The sequence below is a fragment of the Mesocricetus auratus genome, unplaced genomic scaffold, assembly GCF_017639785.1.
Source record: "Mesocricetus auratus isolate SY011 unplaced genomic scaffold, BCM_Maur_2.0 Super-Scaffold_100008, whole genome shotgun sequence".
In the NCBI taxonomy this organism is placed as follows: Eukaryota; Metazoa; Chordata; class Mammalia; order Rodentia; family Cricetidae; genus Mesocricetus; species Mesocricetus auratus.
The window spans coordinates 61,353,979-61,379,902 of record NW_024429192.1 but is presented as its reverse complement, the minus strand read 5'-3'; the positions used below and the strand labels follow the sequence as shown (position 1 = coordinate 61,379,902).

Below are 25,924 nucleotides of genomic sequence, written 5' to 3'. Positions count from 1 at the left end.
ATTGATGACTCATTATCATACCTTATATGCCATCCTAGAACCCTCATCCAGTGACTGACGGAAGCTTAGGCAGACACCCACAGCTAAAAACAGAACTGAACTCCTGGAACCCAGCTGCAAAGAGGAGTGACGAGCATAGGAATCAAGACCTGGCTGGTGAAACTCACAGAGGCAGCTGACCTAAACAAGGGGGAATGCATGGACCCCAGACTGATGACTGAGAGGCCAGCATGGGACTGACCCAGACACCCATGAACCTGGATGTCAGAGAGGAGGCCTCTACAATCTATGGGACCTCAGATGGTAGATCAGTATTTATCCCTGGCATACAAATGGACTTTGGGAGCCCATTCCACGTGAAGGGATGCTCTTTAAGACTGCACACATGGGGGAGGGCCTAAGCCCTGCCCAGGATGATGTGACAGACTTTGAAAATCCCTCGTGGAAGGCCTTACCCTCCCTGGGGAGTGGAGAGGGAATGAAATGGGAAGTTGGGGGACTTGTGGGTTTGGGGAAGGAGAGGAGGGAGAGAGAGCTGGGAGTAACATGTGTAAAACGTTAAATAAAAAATTTATTATAAAAAAGAGCAGTTGTTGCTCTTCCAGAGGACCAGGTTGGGCTCCTAGTACTTCATGGCAGCTCACAACTATCTGTAACTGCGGTTCTAGGGGATCCGATGATCTCTCTGGCCTCCACAGGCACACATGTGGCACACACACATAGATGCAAGCAAAATACTAATAAGGATAAAATAAAAATAAATCTTAGAAAAAATAAAAAGTCCCCAAAATCTTTAACCATTCCAACATTATTTGAAAGCTCAGAGTCCAAGTCTTACATAAGAATTAAGACCAACCTTTAACTTATGTTTTAAAGGTTCACATTTTTAGTTACATACTTGTAGCATACAGTGTCACACCATAAAATAATGGTTTCCAACCTTCCTAATTCTATGATCCCTTAATACAGTTCTTCATGTTGTAGTGACCCACACCCATAAAATTATCTCATTGCTACTTCATAACTATAATTTTGCTACTGTTATGAATTGCAATGTAAATATCTGATATTCAGAATATCTGATATGTGACCCCTGTGAAAGGGTCATTTGAACCCCAAAGGGATCATGACCCACAGGTTGAGAACCACTGCCATAAACATTCTAATTCCAAAGAGAAGACTGGGGCTTTAGGAAGGAATGCTTAAAGCAAAGCATGATCTAATGAAGTGGAGCAGTTATCAAATCCTACAGCTCCATATCCAGCATTTGGGGTTTATAATGGGCTCCGCAGGGCTTGGGTAACCCCACTCCTCCACTTCTGTCACTTACAGCATGCATATCCTCTTTCTTAGGCCAGCTCTACTCCATGCCTGCAACTTTGTCCATCAGATATACCATGGTTCTAACATCCTAGTGTATCTTCTGAAACTTAGACTCTACAGATTTAATCAGTGCCCTCCTGGGGGATCCTTGCAAGGACTCTGGCTCTCTCACACATTTCCTAGCTACGACAGTTCTCTAGAACCATGAATTGTGACCATGTATTCCATGAACCCCTTAACATTGCATCCTTCATGTCTCCAAAATCAATATCATATGGACAGTGCTTCCAAGCTCTTCAGCCAGCTTGAAATATATACAGCTGGTCTCTTTGGACACCAACTGTAGTAGCTCCTATGTGAGGACCCTAGAGAAACCTTTCTTTAGGCAGTTTATTTGCAGAAGCAGGGATTTTTGTTAGCTACTTTCTCAATTTCAGCTCTTTCCCTTCAAATAAGTTTGCACTTCAAGTTTCAACCTTTGATGAATGAGGTCTTGCCATCAAAGTACATTTCTTATTTTCCCCATGTAGAACAAGATACTTCTCTTTAACAATTACAGCCTCCTTTTCAGTATGTACTGTGGCTCCAAATTTTAATTTGGTCAGGCTCTCTTCCTGCACAACCAACTACACATTTTTGTATCCTTCTCTCCAAATTCCTGCTCCTTTTCACTGTAGACCTGGATAAGTGCAGGAAAAGGTATCATGGAACAGCCAATGAGTACTCCCCTGCCAAGCAGTATCCTCCACCTAACTGATTAGTCCATTATGTCTGAATTCAGTTTCTCCAGACATGGACAGAATGAAACGAGATCATTGGACCCTAGCCCACTTCCTCTCTGAAACCGCAAGAGTCAGGCAACCACTGTCTGTCTGTTTCTCTCAGCTGTTCTTGTCTTCTAGGTTCCCATAAGAATGGCCCATTAAGCTCCGTTTCCAACATGCTAGGACTTTTTTTTTTTACCTGAAAGTACCAGACTCTTCCATAGTCTCCAAAGCTACAGAGAAAAAAAAACCAACCTCATAGGTACATCCAGAAACTTGTCTCCACAGTGGTTGTAGATTGTTCAAATTAACAATCCATATTAACCCAAAGGGGGGTGTTTGATACATCAAGCAGCACCAAAAGAGAATAAAACTGAAGCACTAACGTAACTTACTCAGACTATATTATAAATGACATTTATGACACTGGCAGATAACGAGAGAGCACTGTCCAGAAATTGGTCCACCTTCATACGCAACAGGCTCTTAGGAAAGGTACAAAGGCAACACCCTAGGGAAAAGCCAATCTTTTTTATGAATTGCATCAGAGTATTTAAATGCCTAATTGAGAAGGGTGAACTTCAGTCCAAAACAGACACAAAGCAGAATGGTGAAAACATAATGTAGAACAATGTAAACTTAAAGGTATATAGAAAGCTCAGTGACCTTGGAATTTGCAAAGATGCCTTAGAAATTAGACAGAAGCATAATCCTTAAAGAAAAAGTCTCATTAACTGGACTTTAAGAAATATAAAAGCATTGCCCTTTGAAAGATGCTGTGAAGAAAATGAGAAGACACATCATGGACTAAGAGGAGATGTCTGATAACAGGCTGAAAATTTAATATTAAGAAAATCTTCTTAACAAAAGATACAAATGGTTAGTTCAAAGGAGACCTGGGAGTCACAAATAAGCCCTTGAAAATATGTTCAGTGCCATTAGCCATAGAAGAAACACAAATTAAAGAAATAAGATGCTTCCACAGGTGAAAGTGCCTAAAATTACAGACTGGCCGCACTGAGTGCAGGCAAGAATGTGGAACTGAGACCGTCAAATGCAGCAGGTGGGAAGGGAAATGCTACAATCACTTTGGAAAATAATGCATTATCTTCTTAAAATGTTGATTATCTACCACAGGATTAGCTGCTCTGTAACTATGTACACACAATGGATAAAAGAGCACATCTATGGAAGGACCTGTGCACACCTGACTCTTCACAGCACCTTCAGTGGTTCATAACAAAAAACGAGAAGAGTCCAATGTCATCCACAGGTGAATTAAACAAATGTATACCCATTTAATTGGATACCTTAGGAAATAAAAAAGATTGTACCATTAATACTCTTAACAAAAGCAGATGAATCTTACATTGTGAACTTTGCTCTCCTCTTGCTGAATTAACCTAAAATATATTATAAAAGACAAAAATGCATCTTATATAGCATCGTTTATGTACAATTCTAAGTAGAGATGTTAACCTGCAGTGACAGAATGCAGATAAATGACTACTTGTGTGTGAAGAAGGTAAAGGGGGAGAAAGGACAAGTGAACTCAAGACAACTGTAGGTGATAAGTCCTCCCGTCAACTCAATACTTATGTGAGTAAACACATATGTTAAAATCTACTGAATTATGTACCTTACAGATATATTTGGTTTGTAGTACTAATTCAACCTCTATAAAGTGGGGTTCCTTCTTATGATGAAAAGACCTCAGATACATCTTTCTTATAAGCAAATTATAAGAACAATACACACGCAGATGGTTTGGTAGGATCAATCAGATGTCACTTTCTGATTGCCTTTGGACATAACACCTAGGTATAAAATAGTGGAACTTACCTTTTCTCTCACATACAGAGATTGTTATGCTGTTGTGTGATTCAACAAGATGGTGCAGTTTTACAGACTGCTGCAAAGAGAAGGAAAACAGACAACATTTATCTTTTAAGTATAGACATCCAGGTATTGCTCACTATGGAGCTAGTCCTCTGTAAACATAGAGGACATTAGCCTGCCAGCTGAAGATCCTGGGTAGGAATAGATAGTCTTCCCACTGATGATTTTTTTGATAAATGAACTACACTGAGAGTAAATCAAAGCAAAGAGACAAAAATAAATAGGTATATTTTATTCCATATTTAATAAGAAAGCATTGAGTGAATGACCTTCTAAGTAGTTAAGTTTTCCACTGATTTTAGGTTTTCACTTTTCATTCTACTATTATTATTTGAGACACTCCCTAAGGGGACAGACTCACAAGGCTCCATCTCTCCCAGGAGTTAATGGCTGCTGGATGAGACAGCGTGGTTTTTTTCAGTGGTATAGTCACTGGTAAGTTGACTATGTTCCAGAAAAATAACTCCTAATCCATGACTCCGTAGACATCCCTAATTGAAGCTAGTGGATCACACATACACAGCCATCAAAGTAGGAAAGGATCTTGTTGGAGGAAGTGTTCCAGTGGGGTAGGAGGCAGAATGAGAGAGGGCAATGGGGAAGAGAAATTACAATTACCAAAATTACATATATATGAAACTGTTGTAGAATTTTTAAATGACAATCTCTGAATTATTTCTAATTCTGATAAATATGCCCTAAGAATATTAGTACAATAGGATAAGGTCCTTTCATTCATTTGTGCATTCACTCAACCAACATTTATTAAGCAGCTCTTTATATTTCTAAAGCTATGTTAAGAAACAAGATAGAATGGAAAACAACAGAAATATGACTCTTATTGTCAATAGAGAATGGAAAACAACAGAAATATGACTCTTATTGTCAATAAATAATGGAAAACAACAGAAACATGACTCTTATTGTCAATAAATTTATTTAAAGATGCATATTAAAATATATATTAAACATGTTTATATGTTTAGTCATATAGTCATGTAGACAAATATATTTACAAAAATAAGCTATGTACACTTTTTAATGTAATATAATTCACTATAGCTGTAAAGTGTAAAAAAAATGTAAAGATCCTCATTGCAGTTTAGCTTTAGTAGCAAAAGACTAGAAACCATTGAGGAATCTATCAGTCAAAATAGTCAGCACATAGTAATAAAACTACATCAGATCCAAAGAAAATATCTGTGTCAATATGGAGCGATAGTAAAAATATATTCAGTAACAATGCAACTACAAAATATTGCACATGACACACTTTTCTTCTGAAAAACAAATGAGTGTGTGTGTTCATGTGTGTGTGTGTGCAAGCAATAATGCTAAAATGTAAAGAATATCTGGCCCAGTAAGCCCTAAAAGTCCAGCCTGAACACTGATAATCCTTCCAATGAAAGGGATCCTATTTTCATGTACAGTGTTACTCTGCCTTAAAAATTTTTAACATGTCCATATATTGTTCTTTGTACAAGAGAAAAAGACTAGCTCATTTTGTTTTATTTCAAATTACCTATAGGTTTTAAGATTGTATTAGTGTCCTTAACAAAAGTTATTTAGGTGGAAAGAAGAAATCATGTCAGCATGTAAAGAGTAAAAGAGAAGTGGGTATAACATGAGAGTAGGTATAAAGAGTGAAGATTTGTAGTTAAAGGAAGAATGAAGAAGCTACAGCAGCAACTGAGGGTGGGTGCAGAGTAAAGAGAAAATATTCCTTTGTTGGAGTTTTTGTGTTTGATGAAGACTGAGAATGCTAGACATGGTAAACCCTTGGGGTGGTGCATAGATTACATGAACACCCCAAGAAGGTAACAGCAGGTGTCTGGAGCACAGGCATGATAATATGTTAGGCATCTCCTCCACAATGGTGAGAGGGAAGGAGAGCCAGGGCTGAAGAGAATGGAGCATTTGGCAATAGATAGTAGGGAGTTGAGCAAATTTCATACTAGGCTTGCATCAGCTAGGTGAAATAACTTGTGAGAGTATGTGCTAAGAAAGCAAAGATGAAAAGACAGGCATCTCTGAAGATGCATGGGAGAAAACTTTGATCAGAGATGTACAGAAAACTTGCCAGGAAGAGGCTGGTACTTGTGGATTCATATGTGATCAACTCATCTGTGCTACGTGGTTTTCTTCCAGCAGTACCTAGACACCCTGCTATAAGTGTAAGGAAACCCAAGTGGTGGACTAGAACTTTGGTAGATGGACACCGAACAAACAAAAAGGTCAAGGAATTCATAGTAACACAGGTTCCTCCATCTTCCAAAGGACTGGGATATGCGGGAAGGGAAAGGTGTCACCCGCTAGACAGCAGCAGTTGTGCTCTGTATTCACAAACATGATCTTGTTTCACATGGATGGGGCAAAGCCACTTCAAGATTCTTGTTTAAGAACAAGCCAGTGAAGTGAACCAGGGGAACTCACCTGTCTGAGATCATATACTGTCAAAGCTATGGAAATGACAGACATGAGGATGATGGCAAGAGCATATTCCTTGTAATCTTCACTGAACCACAAACAGACACTGAAGAGTTGAAAGATGTAAAATGGATTTAGAACCTGTTAGCAGACATAAAGACAGGAAGACAAGAATGGCATTTGGGCTTCACACATGGCTGTTCATTGGCTTGTTTTCATAATCAGCACTGTGACATAACTCACCACACAGAATATGCTATTCTTCCTGCTGTTCTATTTAGTCAGCAGTTTCCATGTACTAGACAATGTGCTGAGCCACAGCACCTAAATCTTTTCATTTCTTTCCCATAATTATCTCATTAACCAGAAGTTATTACTTATCTCTATTATGAAGATAAGGGCATGGAGCCTCAGATCTTGAGAAATTTGCTCAAGGTAGCACAGCTATGACTGTCGTGGAGCCAAAATCTAAGCCCTTAAAGTGTTCTGAACCCAGAGCACTTATTTTACTCACTGCTACACTTAGCAATATACAAAGTTGTGTTTCATATGTCATTGTGCAAAGCATCACAGTAATGAAGAGTAGATGTTATCATCTCCCGTTTATACTTCCTGGGCTTCAGAAAGGTGACATAGTATGGTTTACAGGATTAAACTACATTGTCTGTTGCCCACCCTATGACAAAACAGCACCACGTAAAATGCCATTAAGGAACTCTTCACTGATGGATGAAAGCAAGACTGTATTTTTCCATAAGTGGGGAGCTAAACTGATGTGGCAAGCTGTAACCACACATCTAACTCACTGGGAGAGGACAGACATCAACATCAGTGGTTGTAGTCATGCTTTACTTAAAAATATGTTGTGTCTTTCCTCAGATTCACTGTAGTTGCCCACAGGAACAGAGATCCTGGCTTCAGGCGAGGGAGGAAGCCCACTGAACATTTCTCAACCAATTTTCTTTGCCTTCTGTCATTCTTAAACATGTTTAGAAATATTGAGAAATGATGTCGAATTTAGGAAGCCTTTTTAAGGCAAAGATGAATGGACATGGAATATCAGAAATACACTGAGGACTGCTATATGGTTTAAAAATAATAAATCCAACATTAAAAGTACAAGAGAACATTTTTATCTTAGCAAAGGATGGCCAAGCCATTCTTACCCTCTCACACATTCATTGAGATCAGTAGACATTAGAAAAGCTAAACAAATATGGTTTTCTCCCTACAGTTTTGAATGTTGAGGTAATTATATACGTTGTCTAAGAAAATAGTTTTTTCCTAAAATAAATGTGATTTTAGTTTCACAGAATTGAAAAGAGCTAAGTATTTTAAGAAAGGAGAAAACTCCAACATTCATTTGAATCATCAAATAAGTGGTGGGCACATGGAGTGTCACAGCCTGCATTGTAGTGTACAGTGTGCACAACGAGCACATGGCATGTCCAGAAAACATGGTTGACATTGTCTCAAAGCAGCTCATAAATCACAGTCACATACTAATAAGTCGCATCCCCAGCTGGCCAGACCAAAGATTCATCATTTTCTACCGATTGTCCAGGCAAAATGCTGGGGAAATTACCTCCTTGATGAGCAGTTTCCAAATAGGTGTGATTTCAACATCAATAGCATTAGGCCCACATATTAACCTCCTACAGAGAGAGACCACAGATTACCCCATCAGAACATTGAAAGAAAACTCATTCCCTGCACATTCAGGGAAAATGTCTATCCTATATTCTTTTTTTCACTTCCCAGGTCAATTCAAGTGTCTCTTGTTACATGTTACATAACACACCCATATATCTCAAAGTAACTTAAGAGTGTGAAGGGTCCTAGGAGCAAAGTACAATATTTCTTCCATTGTACTATACTCTCTGAAATCTAAATATTTCCCTAATAGTACCTTTGGTATCTAACACCACCTACTTTCTCTCAAATACTTTCAGAACTCCTATGTCCTCAACTCCCCCCACTATCCCATGGAAATGGAATGGGAGATCATGAAGGTAGGATATTTTTAGTGGTAGGGAAATAGCATATCTATTGTTTATGCTCATATTCATGAATTCAGTGTTTTAATGTGAGCAGAAAAGTCCTTGATTCTCAGAAAAAGCTCAACATGCAGAATTGTACATCCCACTAACTGGCAATCCCAGAGTTGTGACACTTTGATTAGGCAGAGACAGGCACTTTATGAATACTTTTCTTGTGGAGAATACTAACCATTCTCTATTTAGACCCTTGGATAAAATGGTTTTGCAAAATGCATAGGCTATGGTGTTCCATTTTTATGTAAACATGGATAATTTGGGTAATATCATTAAAATGAAGACTGCTTCAATAGGGGTAAGGGGTGTGCTGTGATTCTGCATTGCTTATAAGTATGCAGGTAATACTGAGGCTGCAATGGGATCCATCTCTTCCAAGCACCAGGAATAAATCTCTATCCCTCCCCTTTTAAGATTTCATGTGGGGGTGGGGGGTGTGGTGTGCAAGTGCCCATGAAGGCCAGAAGAGGGCATTTGATCCCCTGGAGCTGAAGTTTCCTGTGGTTATGAGGAGCATGAACTGAGGGCTCAGAACCAAATTCACATCATCTGGAAGAGCAGTAAGTGCCCTTAGTGTCCAACCCATCGCTCTATCTCTTTCCTCCTCATTTTATGACTAGGAGATTAAGACCCAAATGGAAAAGACATTTGATCAAAGCCACAGATTCTGAACAGTCGCATGCCCTCTCCAAACCCTGTTTCTGTGTCCAATGACTGATTTGGAATCATGAAGCTACATATACACCTTGCATGGCATTGATCCAAATCACTGTGGATGCTATTATGTGGAGTTCAGTCATTGCCCCCACTATGTGTGCCTGTGTATGTACATGCATGTGGGCTGTGTGTGTGTGTGTGTGTGTGTGTGTGTCCATCTTTGTGACCTTGTTCAAGACACGAAATCTCTCTGAGCCTCACACTGTATATCCTTTCCTTTCTGTTGGATTGGTGGTCATTTCTGTTCTACCCTCTGACTCCATTAAAAACAAAACGAAAAGTTTCTCTGATGATATATTAGGTCATGCATGGGACACACCTTTTCTGATACTAGTGAATTGAGACCATATAATGGGCTATCTGGCTAACCAATCACAGCCCTTTTGAGCCAGTAGAGACACAACTCATGTACTACCTGATCTCCTGTTCTTCTGATGTTAGACCTAATCCAAATTTTTGATGTATCTTTGTGGAACTGAGCCAGTCTTCCAGGGAACTAAAACAATAAAAAGAGTCATTTGCAATAGAAAGTGATGTTTGAAGACAATGCCTCTCTTCTTTGGATACTCTCGCTGAAGCAACTTACCCAATTTTTTGAAACTGCCCTTCTAAATTATTCCAAACATATCTTATTTTCTGCACTTTTATGTATCTCACCTACAAAAAGAAAAAAAGTATTATAAAAGTCTCCATTTTGAAGATCAGGGTATGCACAGCAACTGGAGGCCTGAGGAGACGTTTGTAGAAGAAACAAAGGTAGATCCAGAGATGGTTCTTAATTCTTTTTCTTTTCCTAACTCTCCATCCCCTCCTCCTCTACTACACAAACGGCATTTTCATTAGAAGCTATCACCTGGTCATTTTTCAGCATACTGAAATGTGCAGTCTCCACATTTCACTTCCTTACAAACTAATAAGGGAACAAAACATACTACAAAATAAAAGTTAAGTTTTGTAGTCCGATACATATACCAGAGAAACAACTGTAATAAATATGTAATAGTTATATTGACATTAAAATGTTGCCTTTATATACTGCAGAAATATAGAAAAGACAGGAGACTGAAAGCATCGTTGAAGAGATAACATCAAAACCAGAAAGCTAAAGGGTGGGAAGAATTTTTGGTCTGATGAAGACTGAAGAGAATCAGTGAACAGGCCTGTTTGGCTGCAGAATGAAGGATAAGGGCTGCATTATGAGAAGCCAAGATGCTAGAATGAGTCAGGGGCATCCTTGCCTTGCAGACAATGATGGGTTTGTAGAGCGGCCTACAGAGGACTTGATGAAGAAGAGCACAGCGCTAGAAGGAGAGAGAAGAGCTTGTTGCAGCCAAGTGTACTCTGGCAAGTAGGGCTCTGAGGATGTTAGCAGAGGCAAGGAAAAGAGATTCTTGCTTATGACCATTATTCTGACTCCCTTAAACAATTTTTATATGATACAAATTCCAAGAACCGGAGACCTCAGTAAGCAAGAAAAGAAACAATCGGGCTCCTGGTTTGCTGTGGAGCATTGGTTATCACCCCGGGGTACTTACAAGAATCATGTAGAGAACTTTAAAGAATATTGCTGCTTGGATCCTATGACCAAGAGGTTTAATTTGTCCACAGTGTACTTTGAGCATAAATACTTTTAAATTTCCCCTGGTAATTCCAATGTGCAGAAGAAGTTGAGGAATACCATTCAAGGCTTTCTGTTTTGGCTGCTCTCCTATTTGTGTCCTTGAGAACTTCAGCTAACCTGAAGGTTTTCCCTATGCCTCAGTTTCCCCAGGAATAAACTGAAGCATTTGACCAGATTATGTCTAAGTTCATTCAGCTCTTTTGTGTGTATTCTACATTTATGAATATTGTAGTCAGCCACCAGGCAATTTTTTTCACAGGGAGAGTTTTATGGGGGAAAGGAAGTGAGAGGAGAGGGAAGGGGAGTGCACAGAGGACTCATGGGAGGACAGAAAGAGAAAGAGAAAGGAGGATACAAGAGAGGCAGAGAGCGAGAGAGAGAGAGAGAGAGAGAGAGAGAGAGAGAGAGAGAGATGGGTGGCGCAAAGGCCTACCTGCCTCTTCAGAAGAGTGGCAGGAAAGAGAAATTTTAGGGCTGAGAAAGCCTCTAACTGGTGCATAATAAAAATATTCAATACATTTTTGTAAATAAATTGTTGCAATGTAAAAGCACATGTCAACTAGAAAATACAGCTTAAATCTCTTAGTTTCAAAGCCTTACTAAATCATAATTCTATTCAGTGATCACGTAGCTCTCTCTCTCTCTCTTTCTCTTGCAAAAGTGCTAAATGTTATAATTTTTAAAAATTGCAATGAGGTTTGTTACAAAAGAAATTATTTGAAAACATGTCTGTTTCCAATCGATTTTCCATATGAAATTGGAGCAAATTGCCACTGGGAAAAATCCATCCTTCATAAGCTGTCAAATACAGGGAGGAAAGAAAATTTGAAAGTAACCAACACTGGGACTTATTAGCCAGCACAAGTCAGGTTGGAACCTTCAGTTTCTTCCTTTACAAATTAAATTCCTTTTGAAAGTTCCCTGTGGTCCTACAAACTGAGTCAGCAGTCACAGTTGTGGTCCTTGAACACTTGGTGCTCATCATACAGTATCTTCAGGTCTTCCTGAAGAAGGCCAAGTATTATCACCTCTGCTTTGCTCCTGACGATAGTTTTGATTATGTCACCCCAAAGCCTGGAGTCTTGACTCCAGAATTTCAGGCTCTGGCCTCATGGGATAGGATTCAAGTCAGCTTCAGAATAAATCTGAAAGTTCCTTGACTTTAGGATTCAAAGTGCACAAGGTGAGGGTTGCCTTCATTTTTTAATTCCCCAAATTTGATGATCCGTGTTGGAACATTTTAAGCAACAAACTGTGTGCAGGATGAGAGGCGTCTATACTGGGCTCACATCAAACCAGACTGAAAAACAGACACCATAATAGATACAAAATATCCACAAGCCAAGCCATCAACAAGTGTGAATGAAGAGGTTACTGGTAGGTTTGACCTCAGGTCATAAAATGGAATGGTCTGCTATCTTTTGACAATTTCTGAGGCTATTCCTGTGGTGAGAAAAGTTAAGTCCAGGATGGACCTTTGAAACATCTTTGGGGATTCCCCCCCAGAGACATCTCTGTCTAGACCTGATCATCACCCTCCAATTTCTGGAGGCTGGCAAAGAACAGTAGGAATAGCCTTTGCAGTAGGAATAGTTTCTGCATTTGGCCATTGTCTAGAACTTCATCCCAGGAGAAGCTAGAAAATGGAATGCCTGCTGTGGGTGACTTCCATGTTTCTACCGAGGAATCAGAGTAGTCAGCTCCTCACCTTCTTGCTCCTCATTTTTTCGGGACATATAAAAGTTTATTCCTTTTTGCTTGCAGTGCTACATACGCCATGGTATCCCCGATCTCCTCCTCATCAATGTTTGAAAACCTGTCTCTATTTTTTGAAGAAGACCCTTAAATGACTGTCACCTTGGGATTCATTTTTCACTGTCATCAATGTCATCACGGCTGTACCTAACACTCTGACACAACTTTATCATGAATGTTGACTGCTATAGTTCACAAATCACCTTAATATTTGACTCTATATGTGAGGTTCAAAACAGCCCTGATAAAAAGGCAGAAAGATCCTGTTATAAATCAGAAACTTAAGATTCAAGAAGGTAGTAGCTAGACCTGACAAGGGTTAGCTCTTGAATCCCAGACTGATGCCTGGGAATCCAGCATGGGACTGATCAAGATCCCCTGAATGTGGGTGTCAGTGAGGAGGCCTAGGTAATCTATTGAGCCTTGGGCAGTAGATCAGTATTTATCCCGGGTATACAAATGGACTTTGGGCTCCCATCCAACAATGAGAGATGCACTCTCACCCTGAACTCTTGGGGGAGGGTCTAGGCCCTGCCCTGGATGTAATGACAGACTATGAACACCCCCATGGAGGGCCTCACCCTCCCTGGGAAAATGAGGGGATATTGGGAAGGTTGGTGGGAGGGCATGGGAGGAGGGGAGGGAAATGGAGAGGGACCTGGAATTGACATGTGAAGCAACCTTGTTTCTAATTTAAATTATATATATATAGGCAGTAGCTAGCAAACTTCTTATATACTAACATGATAAAAACATCGAGACTAGATATCAAAACTTTCCATTTTAGGGCCTCTTTCCTTACTTGGATTCTGTTTATTTGGGAATTTCTCCATTTGCCTTATTGACTATTAAAGGTGCTGATATTTCAGGGCAGTAAAAACCCTGAGGCCATGTCCAAGGCTGACTTGGGGAGCCCCATTCTCAGCTGAAAGTCGCCTCACAGATGAGGCACTGCTCTCTGGAGGAGAATAACATCTTCTGGATGTTTACACTGGCAGTTCAAGACAGCTGGGTGATGACAGCAGACAACAGAGGGCTGCCCAGCAACGGATGGTTTTCATTTTAAAACCTTGACCTTAGTTTCAAAAGCTAATTTTAAGTAGCTATCTTGTATGTGTGTGACTGTAAAAGAAAACATTTTAGTTCATAAAAACACATTTTTAATATGGATGCTAACTAGTCAGAAACCAAGCAGTTCTCATTTAGCTGGACAAAGGGGAGCAACCCAAACACATTTGGATACCACCGTTCAAACCGAGGTCTTCTGCCAAAATAAGCAAATTCCTTAGTTTATCCATCATGGATTACCTTCATTGTAAGACTGGTCATATTGCACACATTATACACTAGGAATGGTGTTGTAAGAGTAACCTGTACTGAGTACCTCCTGCAGAAAACCTGGGTTCTATTCCTAGGACCTACATCAGAGTTCTTAACTATCTATAATTCCAATTGCAAGATATTCAACTTCCATTTCTATACTCCATCTGCACACACATTGAATACATACACACATGCTATCAAACTCATACACATGAAATAAATGTTTCTTTAATTATCTGGCATCTCAGACACTATATACATTTACATACCTTTAGATCTGGCTTTCTTATGGCTCTGTTTATGATATATTCCTCATCTGTAATGAGAGGGTGGTCAGGAGTGAGACCAGGCGTTCTGTTCAATGCTGACAAGGAGATCCACATTACCTTTTTCCAAGAATAAACTTTGAATTCATCCTGGGGAATAGACATCAGAAACCCCCAGGAAGTTAAGAGAAGTCATCAGACTAAAATTCATCCTTAAAAACATCACTTCGTATAATGTTGTGCTATGAAGCTAATGAACATTCTTGACAGAAATGTATATTATTGAAATGTGAAATACAATACCTCTGGATCTTGAGAGACAAAGATTTGTGGTCATTTGTTAAGGGGCCTGAACTGAAAAGTGATCACTAACACAAAGAGCAAAGCCGAAAAGGAAGAGGCACATTCTCAGACAAGAGATCAATTTCCCTATGACCTTCCAATCCAGCTGGCAACTTCACAGTGAAGGAAATAAACCCCGTGTGTTTCAAGGGACTGTGTGTTCCTGTGGGCAGGAGGAAATCTGATGAATGGAACCACCCTGTGTTTCCAGACTTAACTCAAAAATTCACTTTTCCTTGAACAGTCTCACTGACACACTCCCTTCAAGAGAAAACAAAATAAAACAATTTCTAAACTATCATCACAGTGACTTTGGAAGGTTCTCCATTCTCATAGTTCACCTAGATCAGCTTGAAGTAAGAAACAAGGTTTACTGACTGTACGCTGGCCCTTGGTGTGGTGTTCTGGGATCTGCTCAATGAGAGTACAATGAAGAACACTGGCTGCATGAATCAAATGTGCACAGAGGTAATGGACCACATTAAGATATTAAGTAAGATGGGATTGAAGATGCATGATCTCAAATTATTTCCCTTTGCAGTTGACTGATTTATTACTCATAGAATGAAACTAGGAGTACAATCTTAGTGAACAGGCATCACATATAGCTCCCTTGGAGACTGGTGTGATTCTAAGAGCAACTGCTATCTAAAAGATAAATGCCCATTTGATGTCTGATAAACCTTGGGGTCTAGGAATAATGATGATGGAAGTCTAATCCAGAAAGGTAATGAATGGGAATTTAGAACAGAGCTGAGGTTCAACCTCACCACCACACACGCACTTCCCTTGAAGATACCTGAGTTCATTGAATTATGCAAGGGGTAGCAAGAAGCTGCAGTAGTTGTAGCTGGGTTTGGTCTATTTGTTATCCAAAAGAGAAAACTCCTCTTTCCTGCTATTCCCTGGGTCAGGAACACACTCCCTCTCTTTTCTCCTTGGTAATCTCGCATAGCTAGAACCTAACCATCCTTCATGGTCAAGCTCAAAGGTTCACATCTTGGTAACCACCATGATTTCTCTAAGTGAGTTTCCTCTAGATTGTCAAGCACTCAAGATCCTTGCTGCCCTCTGTCCTTGGTAGACCACCTTATCAACATGAGGAGTGTATTAAAGCGTAGCAGCATTAGGAAGACTGAGAACCACTGGTCTAGAAGGTCTGAACTTTTGATACCTCAGTCTCGTTAAACAGGTTTACATCTTTGCAACAAAAGAATTAACCTGATTAATCTTTCGGTCTCAAAGAACTGATTTGCAAACCACTGAAGAATGACTTCCAGAAGTTAAAAGTACAGAGAGGACCTATCTTTGACCTGGGTAGACAGACAAAACAGCATCCTTTTTTTTAATCCTGGAAGCTTGTCCTTTTGAACCCAGAAATACCAGTTTCACTTTGATAGGCAAATGAAGTGGAGTCTGTTGCTTATCATGCTCCAGACTTTCCCGAAAACCACTTCAGCTCTTGAAATTTAAAAGCAGTATAACAGGTCTCCAGTTTAGGCCAGTCCTATGACTTTTGTGACATAAGAGTTCAGTCCCCACACACAAAATGTACTTTGGAGCTTGCCTTAAGAACGAAAGTAATCCATTCCAAGGTCCAAAGAGACATTACAAACTGAGGACTTTTCTTTTAGAGGTGAGTTCAGTACAGTGCTAAAATAGTTACCTCCACCATGTGGGGATTCTTGATAGACTCAGCTCATCTTCCCAAAGATGCTGAGCTCAAAGAGTTGGCATTAGCTGGAATTTTGGCTTTAGTTACAATGTGTGTGGAGAATGCCCTGTGGATTGGAGAAATCAGACTAGCCAGTTCTCAGTTCTGCTGGCACATAATGACCAAAAGGGAGGATAAGACACAAACCACCAAGTTATATGACAAAGGTCTTTGTGAAAGAAAGGTGGCAAAACCTGAGTGAAATGACAGACTCTAGATATCCCCTATGTGGAAGGAAATGGCGATAGGGTGGGAGGTGGGGGAGGGGGTGAGGGAGGAGGGGAGGGAGAGGGAACTGGGATTGACATGTAAAACAAGCAGGAGGAAGAGGGGGAGTAAGAGGAGGGGGGAGGAGGAGAAGGGAAGAAAGACAAGGGGGAAGAGGAGATGGGTAAGGGGTGAAAGAGGAGGGAGAGGGGAGGAGGAGAAAGAAGATGATGGGGAGGAAGAAGAGGAAGAGAGGAGAAAGGGGAGGAAGAGGAGACAGAGGACAAGGGAAAGAAAAGCCAGAACAAGCCTGTGTATCTTTGGGATTTTCACTGGGAGTTTTGGCTTGGTTGTTGTTCTCTGAGTGGATAGCGAGTTGTGGGTAAGCTAATTAATCCTCTACAATTTCTAGAGCTTCAGGTACTAAGAGTTAGCCCCTGCTGACATGCCTGCTACCAGCACGCTCCTCCCTAGCACCTCACAGGTACCACCCTGTTTAGTCTACACAAGGAGGGAGAAACTGCTGAGGCCTCACTCTCCTGCAGAGGCAGTAGAGAAAGGGTTAAGTACCTTCATGTCGTGGAATAAATCACACACACACACCAAATTCACATGTTGAAACCCTAGTTTCCAGTATATTTGGAGGTAGAGCCTGGAGGAAGTGCTAATGTTAGCTGAGGTCACAGGTGGCACACCACTCCCATAGGCATGTGTCATATGTGATAAGGGAAAGAAGTGAGAGTAAACAGAATAGGCTAGGTAAGGAGGCAAGGAGTTGACTAACTGCAAGCCAGGAACAAAAAAGCTTCGCCGGAAACCAGCTCTGCTGATGGTCCCAACGACACAGCCTCAAAGCTGTTTGTCAACATTTAGTCACTCCTCAGCTCTATCTCAGGTTGGATGTCTAGTGAAGTGGAGACTGGGTCTCAGGAGAGGGAATGTGCACCCAAGAGAATCGAGGTGCTGTACCCTCCTGGCTTCTTACACAGCTCTTCACTTTAGTATCTAGAATCAAAATGCTAATGGGAACCATAAGATCATTTATTATGGATACAATTTCATTTATTTCATTTAGTAAAATAGCCATATGCCACAGATATCATAAAAGATGAAAAGTAAGCCCTGTCCACCATCTTTATAAAGCTGATAAGCCAACAAAAGGCACAATAAGAACATAGCATTGTCAGAGAGATGAAAGAAGGACCTATGGCTCAGAGAATCAGAAGGCTCAGGTTCAAGCTCTTTGCCCATATGGGTTCCTCCACATGGACCACTCCCTATGTGCCTGTCCCCATCAGCCACCATCACTATTTGACTCAGATTTTTAGACCTCATTTGTGGGGCAACCTGATGAACTCCATGCATCATGTCTTTATTTGTCAATATGTATACTCCCCCTACCAAATCCCTGCCCTTGAGCTAGGCCTGTGGCCCACAACAACTGATGCTCACAGAGTTTATGCAGGAAGGAAGAATGGAGGGAGGGGCTCCTGTTGTCTCATCTCTGAAATGCAGATGACTGCTTTCCAGGGTTGTTATGACAATTAGAATAACCACAATGGAATTCTATGGAAGCTGAAAAGTGAACAGTATATTAATACAAGGCAGATTCCATACCAGTGTGCCAATCAGAAATGAAAACAGAGAAGGAGGAGTGATAATAATTGCCTCCATAACTGGAGAGAAGAAGGAATCAACAAAGACAGTAAAGACATACAGGAGAAGGTGATACAGGGATGAAGAATAAGGAAATTTCAACAAATGAGATGGAACACCTAATTTCTATGCTCTACACAGGGCACAGGGATTCTCACTAGGATGGCTATAGTAGGGACAGGATTTCCATCTGTCTGGTCACAACCTGCGTCTGATACCTGGTTGATGGTTGGTAAATAACTTACTGAATGACCAAACAAATGCATGAGTGCTTCTCAGAGAAGCCTCATGGGTGAGAGTGGAGACAAAACCAAGCATTGTGCTGTTGTGGGAAGTGTGGAGTCTGAGAGACCAGCTCGAAGAGGAGGAAGGGAGAAAGGGATGAGGGACCAATAAGCAAAAACAGCACTACTTAAAGACACTCCTGCTGGACCTGAAGCCTTCAGGATGGCATTTGCATGGTGGCTTTGCAGAGTTTTTGATTGGCTCTAAAGCCCCTAGCTTTGACACCTTTCATTGGAACATCAAAATGATGTACCTTGATTTAGGCCTCATATCTAAGTACCAGGAAGCTGTCCTCTGCACATCAGGGGGCTGTGATGATAGATGACACACAATGACAATGAAGGAGAAAGTGTGTCTGTAATTATAACAATAATATGGAAATCACCAGGAGCATTTAATTCACTGCACCGATGAATGTAAATCATGTTATTTGCATAGAAATGAAGCAACACTACAAAAATGGGTTAAAATTCACAAATAGATAAATAATGAATCAAATGCATTTTAAAATTGATGAAATAAGATTGCAATTGCACTCATTTGGGGGAAAAAAGATAAAAATCTCGTGCTTAGTATTACTTAATAAGAAAAAGAGCTGAAAATAAGCTGAATACAGAGGATTTCCAGCAAACACATCATGACTTTTTATATGGAGAAATGACTAGTTAATCAGTATCTGCGATGATAAACTATAATGTTATTGCTTGAGATTGATGATAAATACCAAACAAGGATTTTTTAATAAGATGAAGAACAGATACACAATGCACTTTTGGGTAGGAGTAACTCTGTCCTCCTAATGGAAACTTGTTAGAGGCTAGCTATTGCAATATAATTCAAACAAAATCTTTTAAGTTGTCATTTTCATGCAATAACCTAGCAGTAGACTTTTAAACTATTGATGCTGAAAGCATATTTTTCTCTAAGTCTCAGATAGTTAGAATGTTAGAAATAATTGAGTTCTTGTCTAATTACATAAAGACCAATTTAGAAGCTCATTTATTTGGAGAGTCTCTGGCATAGCAAATCCATTTAAAATGACACATAAGAGCAGGTAATTAAAAATTAAAGTTGGAATCAAGATGGAAAAGACAAGATTAGAGGGAGTTGAGGCATCTCTGATTAGTTCTGGAGAGGTCGTGGGAGGGGCTTGATAGATTCTCATGATTGAAAGAAAGGGACTCCATGGTGGGTGTAGCTTCCAGACCTATGAGTGAAGTGTTGACTCTTTCCAGTGTGTGTCCATTTGCATACACTACTACAGAAAAACTGGAAGGGACCACCTGGCTGGGGAGGGATAGATCTGTAGACTCCAGTCCCAGAGCATCTGCCCCTGCACAGGCATGCTAGGGCTGCTGGGTGATAAAGAAAACACAACGCCCCCATGAGCAGGTGTACCTTGACTGTAACAAGCTCTCTCGAACAGAAAGCTTTTGGAGGTTCAGAAACAATACAAACACACACACTCACACATACACACATGTACACACACACATATTCACAAACATACACTGATATATACACACAGACATACATACATACACATATACACACACCAAACACACATATACACCCATGCATATGCACATACATGTGCATTCAATACACACATTTGCACAAACATACACACACATACACATAGACACATTTGCACAGACATACATACATACACAGACATGCATACACGCACACACACACACACACACCCCACTGGCTTTGATGATCTACTTCACAGTTTGTAAATGGTTTCCATACACATCACCAATCACCTCACATCAGCTAAAGACTAAATACTCAATTAGTCAATACTCCTACTTTACAAATAGACTAATCAAGGTTCTGAAAACCTGGTAACAAATTTAAAGTACAGGACTAGAAGTCTGGCTTCTGACAGCAAACCTGTCCCCTCTGCCCATGTGCTGGCACCTTTTGATGTTCACTCGTTAGTGTTCTTCCTTCTCATTGTTTCTTTCCACCTGTTGCCCTCCATTCCCTTCACTTTCCTATTTTCTTTTTCCATTGCCTTGCCCATTTCCTCTTATTCCCATCTGTGCCTTGGGTCTGTGAGCAGCAAGGGGTGAGGGGGGCATGGGCTGGTCAGCCAAGAGTCCTCAGAGCTGTAGTCTCTGGATGGCAGACAGTCTCTCCACTTCTGGGGCTCTGCTTCTACTGCAGCAAGAATGTTGCTGTCTGGGAGCCAGTTTGATGCAATGTGGAGTTTAATTCCTTTCATGCTACAGGATCAGAGCTGTGTGGGTTCTTGCTTTGCATGGAATAATGTGCTAGTAAAAGGATCCTGAGCAGGGTATGAAACACAGTGGTAGAACAGTGGCTGACCACATGCAAGACTGTGGGCTTATCCTCACCACCACAGAAAGGGAACTCCAAGTCTCCTAACAGGGGGAGCCGGGGTGTCTCTGACTCTTTCCCCTGTTCTTGGGACCCTTTCCCTCCTACTGGGTTGCCTTATCCAGCCTTAATATGAGGGTTTGGGCCTAGTCTCATTGTAACTTGTTATGCCACGTTTGGTTGATATCCCTGGGAGGCCTATTCTTTTCTGAAGGAAAACAGAGGGGATCAAGGGCAGGAAAGGAGAAAAAAAGAGGGGCTTGGAGGAGTAGAGGGGGAGGAAAATGTCATTGGGATGTATCGTATGAGAGAAGAATAGATTTTTTAAAAGGAACCCCAAATAATACCTTTTCATAAATATACATCCTCATCCTGCACCTATTTAATGGCGCATAAAATAGACCTGCCTTGGTAAGACACTCACATAGTGTATAAGATGTTCACTTCTAACACTTAGATAAATCTGATTTTCTTTCCTCTTCATACCATATAAACATCTATGACTGAGTTACAGATCAAATATCCTGCTCTCTATTCCTCTCCCAATGAACAAGTGAAGTCATAGACAGGAGTTCTGACAATAGCAATCTTTTCCCACTGTCCTTTGCCAAAAGGTCTCACTTCACCTAAGAGCTTGTCAAAGACACGAATTCTTGGGTCCCAACCCAAATTGATAAGATTGTCAACTCTGAGGGCTTGAGGGTTGGAACTTGGAGTCTGTTTTCACAGGCCCTCGAGGTCATTCTGATGCCAGGTAAGATTGTGGCATAAGTGCAGTGTAGTGGGAACAGCCCTAGATGGGACATAGAGGACTTCATCCTGTCTCCCTTTCTATGAGTTTAGTACATTCCACCATGTTCCTGGGGGCTCTGCTTGCTAGTCCATCAAATGCCCAATGCTAAGGGACCAGCACTTTTCTCTCCTGAATATTCTATGTCTTCATGAAGCCAGTCTTGAGAGAAAGCTCCAGATTATACCAATTAGTCATTCTTATTACAGAACAGCTTCTGAATCCCTTCAAGTCTAGAAGTTTATTCTTCAAGAACATCAAGTTAAATTATAGTTGGACCTGTGAGCTGGTCCCAAGCTACCACCCATATAATGGTTCACATATGGTGAAGTGATTTGAAGAGACCAGGATCCAGTTAAAGGATGGGGTTGGTTCCCACAGCACAAGCCAACAAAGACAGATGTGGTTGGACTCCCAAGCTAATGGAAGGTTATCTCAAGCTGTGTTAGTCAGCAGGATTCCATGTACATGTTTGGGGTTTTTGTTTTGTTTTGTTTTGTTTGTTTCATTAGGAGGCAGTGAGCTGTTTTGCTCTGATTGACTGACTGTCAAATGTGCTGCTATTCTCCTCTCTTGCTGAATAGATAAAATGTTTTATCTAGAAAGACTGACACAAATAAAAATGTGTTACACTCTGAAAAGAGCAGTGATTCTCAACCCTCTGGAGGTTTGAAGGTCTGTCTAATGACCCTTTCACAGGGATTGCATAGCAGGTATCCTGCACATCAGATATTTACATTACAATTTATAACAATAGCAAAATAAATAAATAAGAAAGGAAGGAAGAGAGAAAGAAAAAGAAAGGCAAGGAAGGAAGGAGAAGAAGGAAGGAAGATCCTACTGTAGACAAATTTCTGGGCTCTGGGTGTGTGCACAGTGATGGAGGATCCTACCCATGTGCCACTTAGGAATATCTCCCCCAGACACCTTACAACCCAATATCTAGGAAAAGGGAAGCCATCCACAAAAACAGATGAACACTTACAGTTGTCTTCAGCAGTACAATATCTGCTTCTTGCAGGGAACAAGGGACACAGTTTGCCCATACATGCCAAGCTGGTCTCCAGTAAAACACCAATGGGAGGATTCCAAGAGAGAAGATGGATCCAATGAGACAGAGAGCTTTCCGATAGCCTTGAGTCCTATAGCCAAATATTTCCTGAAATAGAACAAAAATCATTCCAAGTGTCTGTCAGTAAAGATAATAGGACAAACCACCTTTGAGGATGAAATGGAGGCAGGAAGTGAATGGTCTAGTGAAGGAAGACAGAAATTGGGGGAAGGGTAGAAAGAATGAAGCCATATTCCTGACCAAGAAGTTTCAGACATGATTCTTGGGTTCCAAGAAGGAATATTTTAGCCATAAAAAGCAATGTCTACAATCTAAACACAGAGCTACCCTAGACTAAGGATTATCCTGGGAGAAAGCACAACCTGACTGGGGCACTTTGTTTTCAGAAATCGGTGTTGTCATTTGCTAGGCATGCAAATATTAGTAAGCTATGTGATCCCTTTGTCACCCACAAAAAATGGGACAGTGATAGTACAAAGTTGCTGTACGGTGGAAATAACTGAATATGTATAAGTCTACATCAAAATATCCCCTGCTGTTGCTGCTACCTCTGATGATGGTGGTGGTAATGGTGTTGGTGATGATGGTGGTGGTATGGTGATGATGCTGATGATGGTGATGGCAATGGTGATGATGATGTTGCTGCTCCTGCTAACATTACTATGACTTGGTCCCATAGCCCCAACACAAACATGAAAATCTGGGCCCTGGTTTACAGGCAGCTCAATCCAAGATCCTAGTGCTAACCACTGTGCTTTTGATAGATTGTATCTTAAGGTAAAAACTGCACTGAGCATCAAAATTGGCATCCTCAACTCCCTTATCTCATGTAATGAATACTATGTCAACAGAGAAAGATCTTGTCTGAAAGGTACTCCAGTGTGTAATTACTAGATCCTTTCCTGCATACTAGTGCAGTCATTTTGAAGATGAAGGACAACTTGCTACATTGCCTAATTCAGTATGACTTTTCTGAAATGCTCTTAATCCATTTTACAGGGTAGACGTCTATCCTGATATGGTAATTCTCTGTTCAAGCTCAAACTACTGCTTTCCAGCTGCCAAGACTGGGCCAGCTCCACTCCACATCCTACCTGCAGCCACTCTTACTGATCTCACTCTAACCAGTGTGCCTGCCCCAAGTCCTTCCCATGTCCCCTTCTGTTCTACAGTTTTGTATAGTTCTACTCCCCAGCCTCATCATTCTACTACTTTCTAAAAGTAGTTTTTAAATGTTTTATTTATACTGGCATTTATACAAGTTACACATCATAATTTGTATGAGTTACTCTGTGCCAACGTGGAAACCTGTCTGTTAGCATCTGAAAGTGTCCTTGTGTTCATCATCAAGAGAGACTAAGCAGAAATTATTACCTTCCTTCTCCAGTTAAGAAAGTTCAAGTTCAAAGTAGTCATATATAAAAAGGTTTTACCAGTAGCTAATAATTATTGAGATAACACTGCTAGCAGTTAACAGTTGTTGGCATTTTAAAGTCTCTCCCTAAGCACTTTACAAACATCCTCTTACATAGTTGAAAAAAATCACATATCCTTCCCAAGGCACAATGCTCACACATAACTCAACAGTAGCTTTGCAGTACACAGAAAATAGGGTGAACTGCTGTTTCTAATTGGTCCCTTCTTTCTCTAGCCTTAATCTCAGTTTAATTTAATTTAACAAGTTTGTTAAGTGTTATACGAATAGCAAACATGTACTAGACCATGACAGATGTAAAACAATGTCTCTAGTCTGTAGAAACTCACTAGGGGTAAAGAAACAGAACGGCAAGGCTAAGTAAAGAGCAATGGAATAGAGCTAAAGAAGGTGGCCAAATCCATTATCATCCAAATGTAGTCATGGGCCCTGTCATTAATGCTATTACTAACCTCAGAAAAATAGGAGTAAACAGTGTCCTAGGCAAGCCAACCCCATCTGACCCTCTCAGGCTACCATGGAGTTCCAAAGGCTGCGAATTCTTGAGCTGGTGAACACTGCCACTTCCTTTAGTGGCTCATGATCTGTGATATGTTGCTAAATTTTCTGTAGAAAGGGTCAAAAAATTGCACAAGGCATGTTCAATTGTTGCTTGTTGAAGTAAGTTAATCTCACAGATTTGAAGTGAATCATATGACCAGAACTATTGACAGATATGGGACATAAATTGCAAAAGTTAGAATGGTGTCATCATTATCATTAGGTACTGATTTGCTTCTTATGTTATGGAGTGCCTGCCATGTCTCTGAATATGCTTGAAGCAGTTGTGCTGTCCTCCTCCCTGTTCCCCAACTGCTGTCATCTCCCACTAACAGAGATTGATGAGCCCAAAAATGGCATTAGGAAAATGTTCAAAGAATATTATACGGGATACATGCGTCACAGAGCAGCCCTGTATTGCTCTCCTTACCCTCCCACCCATGCGGTCCTCCTCACATAAACACGGAGGCAAATACTCTTCTCACAGGCACCTTCCAAGGTCCTGCTCCAGACGGTTCATGAAGCCGACTCAAGCTAATCTTTCAGAGTTCATTTGCTCAGAAACCTAGCTGAGGGCTTCACACAGTCAAGGACTTGGAAAGTGCAGAATTGGGAAGACACAGAAACATGAAGGTGCAACTGAGAGTGACATCTAGAATCCTCAGTGCAAAGAATCTTCCTCATGCGATATCATCGTGTAAGGCCCCAAATCCTCAGGGAAGAGCTCAGCCTTTGAGTTCCAGGGCCTCTCAGCACAATGACCCTTCATAGGAGGACTCAAGATCAGCAGATGTCCGAAGCTGAGCATACCAAAAGAGGGAAGTGAATGCCACTGTCATGCCCACCAGGTAAACACGTGCTAACACTGAGAAGGTGTCGCAGTCCAATACCAACATTTCCACAGTCAGGATTTTTCTGTCTCTGAATTCCAGTGCAAACATCGTTCTTAAAAATAGGCTCTGGAACCTAGAAGCAACCTAGATGCCCCTCAACCAAAGAATGGATGGAGAAAATATGGCACATTTACACAGTAGAGCATTACTCAGCGGGGGAAAAAAAACCAATGAAATTTTGAAATTCACAGGCAAATGGATGGAACTGGAAGAAACCATCCTGAGTGAGGTAACCCAATCACAGAAAGACAAGCATGGTATGTACTCACTCATATATGGATATTAGACATAGAGAATAGGACTAGCAGCCTACAATCCACACCACCAGAGATACTAAGAAACAAGGAGGATCCCAAGAGAAGAGCACATGGTCCCCCAAAGAGGGAAGGGGGACAAGAACCCCTGAGTAAATTGGGAGTATAGGAGAGAGAGGAGGGAGAAGGGAAGGAGAGAGGGGGAGGAGGGGAGGGGGAGGAGAACAGGAGGACTGAG

The 25,924-nt window shown here is 40.9% G+C and overlaps 1 protein-coding gene across 2 annotated transcripts in view; it reads right to left on the bottom strand.

The window, feature by feature from the left end:
• Atp13a4 (ATPase 13A4) overlaps positions 1 to 25,924 on the bottom strand; it is a 136,177-nt gene that overhangs the window by 54,559 nt on the left and 55,694 nt on the right. The window contains exons 2-8 of one of the 2 annotated variants that reach the window (XM_040750999.1): positions 22,478 to 22,651; positions 14,153 to 14,299; positions 9,771 to 9,841; positions 9,600 to 9,680; positions 7,999 to 8,068; positions 6,420 to 6,554; positions 3,930 to 3,996 (exon numbers count right to left, since the gene is read on the bottom strand). In XM_040750999.1, coding sequence (XP_040606933.1) covers positions 3,930 to 3,996; positions 6,420 to 6,554; positions 7,999 to 8,068; positions 9,600 to 9,680; positions 9,771 to 9,841; positions 14,153 to 14,299; positions 22,478 to 22,651 — 745 coding nt within the window. Of the gene's footprint in view, positions 1 to 3,929; positions 4,000 to 6,419; positions 6,555 to 7,998; positions 8,069 to 9,599; positions 9,681 to 9,770; positions 9,842 to 14,152; positions 14,300 to 22,477; positions 22,652 to 25,924 lie in introns of both variants that reach the window. The other variant, XM_040750998.1, reaches the window with a different exon arrangement.